Source organism: Colobus angolensis, unplaced genomic scaffold (genome assembly GCF_000951035.1).
Source record: "Colobus angolensis palliatus isolate OR3802 unplaced genomic scaffold, Cang.pa_1.0 Scaffold40, whole genome shotgun sequence".
NCBI lineage: Eukaryota > Metazoa > Chordata > Mammalia > Primates > Cercopithecidae > Colobus > Colobus angolensis.
In genome coordinates this window covers 6,461,320-6,473,387 of record NW_012117377.1, presented here as the reverse complement: position 1 = coordinate 6,473,387, position 12,068 = coordinate 6,461,320, and the positions used below count along the sequence as shown (strand labels likewise).

The 12,068-nt window shown below is 37.5% G+C and overlaps 1 protein-coding gene across 4 annotated transcripts in view; it reads right to left on the bottom strand.

The window, feature by feature from the left end:
• The window catches only part of LOC105521504 (chromosome unknown open reading frame, human C1orf101), a 177,445-nt gene that overhangs the window by 114,794 nt on the left and 50,583 nt on the right, over positions 1 to 12,068 (bottom strand). For 3 of the 4 annotated variants that reach the window (XM_011955717.1, XM_011955718.1, XM_011955720.1), the window contains one exon: positions 11,170 to 11,276. The exons of the other annotated variant lie outside the window; for it this stretch is intronic. In XM_011955717.1, coding sequence (XP_011811107.1) covers positions 11,170 to 11,276 — 107 coding nt within the window. The remainder of the gene's footprint in view (positions 1 to 11,169; positions 11,277 to 12,068) is intronic. 4 annotated transcript variants of the gene reach the window in all.

Genomic DNA, 12,068 nt, shown 5'->3' with positions numbered 1-12,068 from the left:
GAGTCTCTTAATAGCAGAATTGATCAAGCAGAACAAAGAATTAGTAAGCTTGAAGACAGGCTATTTGAAAATATACAATCAGAGAAGACAATAGAAAAAAGAATAAAAAAGAATGAAGTATGCTTACAAGATCTAGAAAATAGCCTCAACGGGGCAAATCTAAGAGTTATGGGCCTTAAAGAGGAGGCAGAGACAGAGATAGGGGTAGAAAGGTTATTCAAAGAGATAATAACAGAGAACTTCCCAAACCTCAAGAAAGACATCAATACTCAGTATAAGAAGGTTACAGCACACCAAGCAGATTTAACCCAAAGAAGACTACCTCAAGACATTTAATATCAAACTACTAAAGGTGAAGGATAAAGAAAGGATCCTAAAAGCAGCAAGAGAAAAGAAACAACTAACATACAATGGAGGTCCAATATGTCTCTCAGTGGAAACTTTACAGGCAAGGAGAGAGTGGCATGATATATTTAAAGTGCTGAGGGAAAAAATATTGTACCCTAGAATAGTAAATCTGGGGAAAATATCCTTCAAACATGAAGGAGAAATAAAGATGTTCGCAGACAAACAAAAGCTGAGGAATTTCATCAACACAAGGTCTGTCCTACAAGAAATGCTAAAGGGAGATATTTAATTCAAAAGAAAAAGACATTAGTGAGCAGTAAGAAATCATCTGAAGACACAAAACTCACTGCTGATTTTAAGTACACAGAAAAACACAGGATATTAAATACTGTAATTGCTGTGTGTAAATTAGTCACATGTTAAGTAGGAAGGCTAAAAGAGGAACCAATCAAAAATAGTAACTACAACAACTTTCAAGACATGGACAGTATAATAAGATGTAAATACGAACAACAAGAAGTTTAAAAGCGGGGGGACAAGGTTAAAGTGTAGAATTCTTACTCGTTTTCTTTTCAAATTTCTCATTCGTTTAGGCAATCAGTGTTGTCATCAGTTTAAAATAATGGGCTATAATTATTTGCAAGCTTCATGGTAGTCTCAAATCAAATAACATACAACAGCTACATGAAAAATAAAAAGCACCAAGAAATTAAAACATACCACCTGAGAAAATCACCATCACTAAAAGGAAGACAGAAAGGAAGAAAAAAAGGAAGAGAAGACTACACAACAACCGTAAAACAAATAACAAAATCACAGAAGTATGTCCTTACTTATCAATAATAACACTGGATGTAAATGGACTAAACTCTCCAATCAAAAGACATACAGTGGCTGAACGGATTAAAAAACAAGACTCAACAATCTGTTACCTAAAAGAAACATGCTTAACCTATAAAGACATGAATACATTGAAAATAAAAGAATGGAAAAATATATTCAATGCAAATGGAAAACAAAATAGGAGGAGTAGCTATACTTACATCAGACAAAATAGATTACAAGACAAAAACCATAAAAAGGGACAAATAAGGTTATTATATAATGATAAAGGGGTCAACTCAGCAAGAGGGCATAACTTTATTGTAAATATATATGCAACCGACACTGAAGCACCCAGATATATAAGGCAAATATTATTAGAGCTAAAGAGAGAGACAGACCCCAATACAATAATAGCCAGACACTTCAACATCCCTCTTTTAGCATGGGACAGATTATCCAGACAGAAAATCAACAAAGAAACATTGGACTTAATCTCCACTACAGACCAAATGAACCTAAGAGATACTTACAGAGCATTTTATTCAATAGATGTAGAGTGCACATTCTTCTCCTGAACACATGGATCATTCTCAAGGACAGACCATATATTAGACCACAAAACAAGTCTTAAAACATTAAAAAAATTCAAATATAAAGTATCTTCTCTGACCACAATAGAATAAAACTAGAAGTCAATAACAAGAGGAATTTTGATAACTATTCAAACATATCAAATTTAAACAATATGCTCCTGAATGACCAGTGGGTCAGTGAAGAAATTAAGAGGGAATTGAAGGGCAGGCAATTACAGTTCAGATAATAGGCATGGATGAAAGAAGGAATTGAAATATTTCTTGAACCAAATCATAAGAGAAACATAACACATACCAAAACCTATGGAATACAGCAAAAGCAGTATTAAGAGAAGTTTATGGCTATAAGTGCCTATACCAAAAATAGTGTAAAAACATCAAACAAACAACCTAATAATACATCTTAAAGAACTAGAAAAGCAAGAGAAAAACCAAACCCAAAATTACTAGAAGAAATAACAAAGATCAGAGCGGAGATAAATTAAATTGAAATGAAGAAAACAATACAAAAGACCAATGAAAGGAAAAATTTGTTTTTTGAAAAGATAAATAAAATCAATAAACTTCTAGCCAGACTAAGAAAAAAAGACAGAAGACTCAAATAAATACAATTGGAGACGAAAAAGAAGACATTACAACCAATGCCACAGAAATTCAAAGGATCATTAGAGGCAACTATATGCCAATAAATTGGAAAACCTAGAAGAAATGAATACATTCCTAGACACATACAACCTACCAAGATTGAACCATGAAGAAATCTAAGATTTAGACAGACCAATAACAGGTAACGAGATTGAAGCCATAAGAAAAAGTCTTCCAGCAAAGAAAAGCCCAGGACTTGATGGCTTCATTGCTGAATTTCAGCAAACATTTAAAGAACTAATACCAATCTTACTCAAACTATCCCCAAAAATAGAAGAGGTGGGAATACTGTGAAACTTATTCTATGAGGCCAGTATTACCTTGATACCAAATCCAGAAAAAGACATATCAAAAAAAGAGAACTACAGGTCAATATCCCTGATGAACACTGATGAAAAAATCTAAGACAAAATTAATAAACCAAAGTCAATGACATATTAGAAAAATCATTCATTATGATCAAGTGGGATTTATCCAAGGGATGCAAGGATGGTTCGATATACACAAATCAATGTGATACACTGTATCAACAGAATGAAGTACAAAAGTCATATGGTCATTTCAATTGATACTGAAAAGCATTTGATAAAATTCAACATCCCTTCATGACAAAAAAAATTTTAAAAACTCGGTATAGAAGGGACATACTTCAACATAATAAAAGCCATATATGATAGATCCACAGTTAGTACCATACTAAATGGGGAAAAACTGAAAGTCTTTCCTCTAAGACCTGGAACACAAGTCTACCCACTTTCACCACTGTTATTCAACAGTACTGGAAGCCCTAGCTAGAGCAATCAGACAAGAAAAAGATATGAAGGGCATCCAGATTGGGATGGAAGAAGTCAAATCATCCTTGCTTGCAGAAGATATAATCTTTTTTTTTTTTTTTGAGATGGAGTCTCCCTCTGTCACCCAGGCTGGAGTACAGTGGCTCAATCTCTCCTCACTGCAACCTCTGCCTCCTGGGTTTAAGTGATTCTCCTGCCTCAGCCTCCTGATTAGCTGGGATTAAGGTGCGAGCCACCACACCTGGCTTTTTTTTTTTTTTTTGTATTTTTAGTAGAAACGGGATTTCAGCATGTTGGTCAGGCTGGTCTTGAACCCCTGACCTCATGATCTGCCCTCCTCAGCCTCCCAAAGTGCTGGGATTATACAAGCGTGAGCCACTGTGCCTGGATGATACAATCTTATATTTGGAAAAACATGAAGTCTCTATCAAAAAACTATTAGAACTTACATATAAATTCAGAAAAGTTGTAGGATACAAAATCAACATACAAAAAATCAGTAGCATTTCTATATGCCAAGAGCAAACAATCTGAAAAAGAAATAAAAAAGTAATCCTGTTTACAATAGGTACAATTAAAACTAAATACATAGGAATTAACATAACCAAAGAATTGAAAGATCTCTGCAATGAAAACTATAAAATATTGATGCAAAAAATTAAAGAGGACACAAAAAAGGAAAACATTCCATATTCATGGATTGGAAGATTCAATATTGTTAAAATGTCCACACTACCCAAAGCAATCTACAGGTTCAATGCAACCCTTATCAAAATACCAAAGACATTCTTTACAGAAATAGGAAAAAAAATCCTAGAATTTGTATGGAACCCACCAAAGACCCAGAATAGCCAAAGCTATTCTAAACAAAATGAAGAAAACTGGAGGAATCACATTACCTGACTTCAAATTATACCACAGAGCTATAGTAACCAAAACAGCATGGTACTGGCATAAAAACAGACACATAGACCAATGGAACAGAACAGAGAACCCAGAGTCAAATCAACACATCTACAGTGAACTCATTTTTGAGAAAGGTACTAAGTACATATATTGGGGAAAGGACAGTCTCTTCAAGAAATGGTGCTGGGGGCTGGGCGTGGTGGCTGATGCCTGTAATCCCAGCAATTTGGGAGGCCGAGGTGGTGGAGATCACCTGAGGTCAGGAGTTCAAGACCAGCCTGGCCAACATGAGGAAACCCCATCTCTACTAAAAAATACAAAAGTTACGTGGGTGTGGTGGGCACATGCTTGTAATCCCAGCTACTTGGAGGCTGAGGCAGGAGAATCGCTTGAACATGGGAGGTGGAGGTTGCAGTGAGCCAAGATCATGCCATTGTACTCCAGCCTGCGTGATAAGAGTGAAACTTCTGTTTCAAAAAAAAAAAAAAAAAAAGGTGCTGGGAAAACTACATATCAATATGCAGAAGAATGAAACTAGACGCCTATCTCTTGCCATATACAAAAAACAAGTGAATTAAAGACCTAAGTCTAAGATCTCCAACTGCATTTAGGAAACTCTCCAGAACACTGGAGTGGGCAAAGATTTCTTGAGCAATATCCCATAAGCACAGGCTACCAAAGCCAAAATGGACAAGTAGAATCACATAAAATTAAAAAGCTTCTGCAAAGTGAGACTCAAAAAAAAAAAAAAAAAAAAAAAAAGCTTCTGCACAGCAAGGGAACAATCAACAATCAAAAAATTGAAGAGACAACCCACAGAATGGGGGAAAATATTTGCAAACGAGCCATCTGACAAGGGATTAAGAACCAGAATACATAAAAAGCTCAAACAACACTATAGGAAAAAAAATCTAATAATCCAAATAAAAATGGGCAAAAGATCTAAATAGACATTTCTTAGGTGAAGACATAAAAATGGCAAATAGGTATATGAAAAGGTGCTCAACATCACTGATCATTAGAGAAATGCAAATCAAAACCAGAATGAAATATCATCTCACCCAAGTTAAAATGGATTTCATCCAAAAGACAGGCAGTAACAAATGCCGGAGAAAGGGAACCCCTGTACGGTGTGGGTGGGAATGTAAATGAGTATAACCACTATGGAGAACAGTTTGGAAGTTCCTCAAAAAACTAAAAATAGAAGTACCATATGATCTAGCAATCCCAGTGCTAGGTATATACCCCCCAAAAAGGAATTCAATATATTGAAGAGATACCTACTCCCATGTTGATTGCAGCACAATTCACAATAGTCAAGATTTGGAAACAACCTAAGTGTCCATCAACAGGCGAATGGATAAAGAAAATGTGGCACATATACACAATGGAGCACTATTCAGCCATAAAAAAGAACGAGATCCTGTCATTTGCAACAATATGGGTAGAACTGGAGGCCATTATGCTAAGTGAAATAAGCCAGGCACAAAAAGACAAATCTCACCATATTCTCACTTATTTGTGGGAGCTAAAAATTAAATCAATTGAACTCTTGGATACAGAGGGTAGAATGATGATTGCCAGGGGTTGGAAAGAGTGGGGTGTGTGTGTGTGTGTGTGTGTGTGTGTGTGGTGGGGGGGTTCTTGTGGAAGAGTGTAGGGATGGTTAATGAGTTCAAAAAATAGAATAAGATGTGGTATTTGATATCACAACAGGGTGACTATAGTCAATAATAATTTAATTGGATGTTTAAAACTAACTAAAAGAGTATAATTAGATTGTAACACAAAGAATAAATGCTTAAGGTGATGGATACCCCACTTACCCTGATGTGATTATTATACATTTTATGCCTTTATCAAAATCTCATAAACCCCCAAAATATATATACCTACTATGTACCCACAAAAATTAAGGATAAAAAAGTTTAAAAACATAGTTTACCCATTACTAAACAATGTATTATTTAATTTTTCTAGTGTTGCACTTTATAAATGGAATTACACTTTACCTTTCCTCTATGACTTGCTTTTATCATTCCATATTATGCTTGTGAGATTCATTCATATTGATTAGTGTTGTTTTGTATATTTTCATTGTTGTATAGTGTATACATTGTTAGCATGTTTACACCAGGGGTGTAAACCATGGATGGAGCTGGAAGCCATTACACTCAGCAAACTAATGCAGGAACAGAAAACCAAACACTGCATGTTCTCACTAGTAAGTGGGAGCTCAATGATGAGAACACATGGACACATGGTGGGGTGAGTGGGAACATATGCAGGGAACCTGCTGGTTGTGGGGAATGGGGAGAGGGAGAGCCTCAGGAAGAATAGCTAAGGGATACTGGGTGTAATACCTCGGTGATGGGATGATCTGTGCAGCAAACCACCATGGCACATGTTACCTATATAACAAACCGGCTGTGCCCCTCAACTTGCAAGCTGAAGAAAAAAAAATAAAGACCAGCTTGGGCAACAGGTGGAGACCCTGTCTTTACAGAAAGTGGAAAAATTGGCCAGGCATGGTGACACATGCCACTTGGGAGGCTGAGATGGGAGGATTGCTAGAGCCTAGGAGTTTGAGGTTGTGGTGAAGTGTGGTCATGCCACCGCACTCCAGCCTGGGTGACAGACTGAGACCCTGTCGAAAGAAAAGAAAGGAAAGAAAGGAAGAAAGAAAGAAAGAAAGAAAGAGAGGGAGAGACTAAGCCAATCTATTGGTTGAACCGCAGGTGATTTTGTTGTGGTAGAAACCGGTGAGCGCCACTGAAAAGCACTGCCTTGTCTTTGCTAGCCTCACACTGTATAGGCTGGAAAAGCCAGATTTTTTTTTCAAGTCTCTCTTGTAGCTAGAATTGGCCATATAACCCACTGTGGCCAATGAGATACACAAGGACATCTAAGAAATTATTTTCTTTTCCTTTTTCTTTCTCTTTTTGATATAGGGTCTCATTGCCACCCAGGTTGAAGTGTAGCAGCCCAATCATAGCTTACTGCAGCCTCAAACTCCTGGGCTTGGGCATTCTTCCTACCTCAGCCTCCCCAGTAGCTAAGACTACCGGTGTGTGCCACCATGCCCGGCTAAGTTTTGTATTTTGTGCATACAGGCATGGTTTTGCCATGTTGCCCATGCTGGTCTCGAACTCCTGAGCTCAGGTAATCCGCCCATCTCAGCCTCCCAGTGCTGGGATTACAGGCATGTGCCACCGCACCCAGCGCAGTTACTTTCTTTTCTGACAAAGCGATAGCACCATTAAGGAAAAGGTCCTCTTTGCTACGTTGGCCACTCACTGTCACCCGCCTTTCTCACACTGAGTGAAGACTTGTGCTGTTAGAGCTTCAGCAGCCATCTTGTGACCATGAGGCCACAGATGAGGCCAACACTGAGGATGGTGGAGAAGAAGGTGGAAAAAGCCTAGGGCCTTAACCACTGGCTACTTCTAGGCTTCTTTTTAAGCAGCAGAATTTTTTTTTGTTGTTGTTAAATCATTATTAATCAAGTTTTCTGTTACTTACAGTTAAACCAATAGTAATAGGCATGTTTGGTTTCTTCATTATACATTTCTCCATGAGTGGAAATTAAAGTTTCTTTCTTCTTCTTTTTTTTGCAATTGCAAACAATGCTGCTACAAATATTATTTTACACACCTCCTTAGGTAACTGTGCATGGGTTTCTCTAGGGTATATAAGGGTATTGAGCTTGTAACCATGGGGGATGTGCATCTTTAACTTTGCCTGATAATGTAAAATTCTTTCAAATTGGTTGTGCCAGTTTACCCTTCCATCAGCAATCCACATTAGTGTTCCATTCTTGCGTATCCTCACCAATGACTTTCTAAAACTTTAATATATTTATCAGTCTGGTATATGTAAAATGGATCTCATTGGGCTATAAATACTTTTCTTTGATTACTAATGAGGCTGAACATCAGGTCATATATTTATTAATGAGCTGAATTTATCAAATGTTTACTTGCATAGTTTGAGTAACTTTCGAATTGTAGAAATCCTTCACTATCCTGAGACAACAAAGATATTCTATATTTCTAAATTTTTTCAGTTTAGCCTTTCATATGTACATATTTAATTCATCTGAGATTATTTTTACATATAGTATGAGGTTAAAAATTTTTTATTTCATTTTTTACTAAGCCGAGGAAAGCAGGAAGTAAAAAAACATTTTGAAATAAAGCTTTATTTTGTCCCTATTGAGATGATCATCTAATTTTACTCCTTTAAGCTATTAATGTAATAAATTACATTAAAACATTTAAAAATATTATACACAACTTGCACTTCTGGTATAAATAAACTTGATCATATATCATATATTTTTCATATATATTACTGGATCTATGTACTTATTTATTCAGAGACAAGGTCTCACTCTATTACCTAGGCTGGAGTACAGTGGTAAGATCATAGCTCCCCATGGCCTCAAATTCCCGGGCTTGGGCAATCCTCCTGCCTCAGCCTCCCAAGTAGCTAGGATTACAAGTGCATGCCACTGCACTTGGCTAATTTTTAACTTTTGTATAGAGATAGGGTCTCTCTCTGTTCCCCAGACTGGTCTGAAACTCCTGGCCTCAAGCAGCCCTCCTGCCCTGGCCTCCCCGAAGTGCTGGGATTAAAGGTGTGAGCCACTGTGCCTGGCCTATTGCTAAATGTATTTGATAATATTTTATTCAGGATTTGGCATCTACATTCATGAATAAGATCAGCTTCTGATTATGATTTTCCTTTCTTACATAGCTCTTGCCTGAATTTTGGGTATGCTAATGACTTCATCTCACTGTTTAGGATTGGAATTATCTGTGCTAGTGCTCTCTTCTCCTCAATGATTGTTAAATATTAATTGTTTCTTTTCAGTTAAAACATTACTCAAGTTCTATATGTATTTTTTGGGTCAACTTTGACGATTTACGTTTTTCTAGAATTTTTCCTTAGGTGCTGTGGAATTGGGGCCCACTGAATAATGCTGCTTGGCTCCCTGGATTCAACCCCTTCCTAGGGATATGTATGGACACATTTTCCACCTTGGCAGGGGTCCCGGGTCCAGAGCACATAAAACTCCTGGGTCTCTGTGTGTGCCTGAGTGGCTGCTCTGCTGAGACTCCACACAGCTCTGTGTATTGGACCCAAGGCCCTGGTGGCATGGGCTCATAAGGGCATCTCCTGATCATGCGCTGCAGAGATCCATGGGAGAAGTGTGGTACTGGCGTAAGGATGAATATGTAGGGCAATGGAATAGAATTTAAAAATCCCAGAAATATACTGTCACATTCACTCTTAACTGACTTCCAACAAGAGTGCTGAAACAATTCAATGGGGGAAACGACAGTCTTTTCAGCAAATTACGCTGGGACAACTAGATCTCCAGATATAAAAGAATTCATTTGGACCCCCACCACAAAATGAACTCACTGCAAATACAGACCAAATACAAACTCAAAATAGACCAAAGACTTCAATGTAAGAGCTAACACTGTAATACTCATAGGAAGAGAAACAGTGTGGTACTTTGTCACTTTGGATTTGGCAACGGTTTCTTTGATATGACACCCAAAGCACACAGAACCAAAGGAAAAAAATAAGTAATTAGGAATTCATAAAAATGTAAACTTTGTGCTTTAAGGATATCATGAAGAACCTGAAAAGACAATTCACAGAATGGGAGAAAATCCTTGTAAATCATATGTTTGATAAAGAACTTGTATCTAGAATATAAAGAACTCTTAGGGCCAGGTGCGGTGGCTCACAAGTACGGTAATTATTTACCCAACTCTTGGTGAATCAGTGAGTGAGGGCGATCATCGTGATGGTGGGTTAAATCAAGAAATTAATGTTGCCAAATTGTTAAGAAACACCTCCTACCATCACACAGTTCAAAACTCAACAATCACAAATACGGTGGCTCTCTGAGCGCTTTCCTACAGCATTGTTTATCGTCATGTCATAGTCTTGTCTACTTTACAAATTTTTATTTTACGATCGTTTGTATTCATCCATCCATTCATTCATTTTCTAACCTACTTATTCCAGTTCAGGGCTGTGGTTGGCCAGAGCCCATTCTGGTAGCTCAGGGCTCAAGGCAGGAGCCTACCCTGGACAGGACGCCATCCCATTGTAGGGCACACTGACATTCACACCCACACTCACTCCAACTGAGACCACACAGACACACCAATGAACTTCAAGTGCACAGCTTTGGGATGTGGGAGGAAACCAGAATACCTGGAGGAAAGTCACGCAGACACAGGGAGAGCATGCAAACTCCACACAGCAGTGGCCCCAACAGGGAATCAAGTTTTTTCTAATCAATGTTATAATGAACATTACTTGAGGACCTGCTGTTTGTCATTTCCTATGTTTGGAATTTTCCCCCAGTTGGCTAGGTTTTACTTCTTTTCAATAACGCAGATGTCACCTTTTTAGGAAAGTCCTCCCTGACTCCCTCTCCTCCAGGCCAGAGTTGGTGCACCCTCTTTGTGCTCCTCTGCACGCTGGCCTCACTCCTATATAATGTCTGTTTCTTGTTTGTCTCTCGCACTAAATGAAAGATTATTGAAGGCAGGTACTTTATCCTTTAGTTAAAAGCACCTTGCCCTGTGTCTAGGTGTTTAATAGACTAAGGAAGTCTGTCTATACCTCGTGATAACCTACTAACTTTAACAGTAATGTATCTTGCCTCTCAGGTAGAATTTGTGGGGGTGTGTGTGTGTGTGTGTGTGTGTGTGTACGGGTACTGGACACCACCGGGGTTGACTTTTATAAACCAGCAGGACACATTTTGAGATATTTCCAGGATTTGCCACCAACCCGAATGAGGCTCTTGGATTGACGATTAGGTGTGGACACACTGTAAAACTCTAGTCCAAGAGTCTAGCATTTTCTAAGTTAGTAATTAGTTCTGATTATCAATTTTTTTGTGTTTTATAAAAGAAGGCACTTGAAAATAACATATAAGACATGTTCCATTAAGTGCCACTAGGATTTTAAAATCTAGTTTAAGTTTTCATATTTCTATATTTAAAATTTAAAAAATTAAATACCCCTTTTTCATTTTCTCATTTGCTAAATAGGCTTTTCTCTTCAGAATTGTATATATGCCAGGCTTCTGTCCCAACGTGGCCATCTGTGTGCTGAGTACTATGGAATTCTGTAAAAACAAAATAAAATTTCATTTTTTATTATTTTCATAGCTAAAGTAATTTGATATGACATCATGATATATTGAATTTGTTATTGTGGTTAAGATATTGTTTACATTTGTAAATTTACTGTGTGCTCAAGATTCAGCTTTGTTCTTTCCACCTTATAGCCTCCTCCCCACGCGAACTTAATGAATTACAAATAAGTCACAATACAGTTTCCAACTCATCAAAATCTCTACACACAATCAGAATCCTGAATGAACTGAAACTATGGGAATACTTAAATAAATAACCCTAGTTTTAATCTCAATGAAATATATAGTAGAGTTTCTACAACTCATCTGTTAGAATTCTTTCTACATGAGCCTGCCTTCGAAATGACATATTCTTTCAAGGAAGGTTTCAAACGATATCTGGAGGCTTTAAGAAAAATGCTCTTAGAAATCAGATCGATCTGAAAAGCTCCCTTTTTCTCATGATACATAAGGAGAAGGGGAATTGAGTTGGAATTATTCCTAGTAAGGTACTTTTAGAACAGAAGCAACTGTTTTACTATGGGAAATTTCTAGAATTAAAAAATCAGATGATGAGGGCTAGTCTAGAATTTTATCCTAATCCTCTAATACTGCTTTTGTTTAACTTTCTAAAAACATGGCATCCACTCACAAAGGAACCTTTAAGATTGTTATCATGAGTGCCAGTAAGGAGGGATTCGAGGGGCGAAGGGATTATCTGATAGTAGAACCCATTGTGGGAAGTAGGAATAATGGTCAGGGAAGGCGTTTCCTGAAGAATAC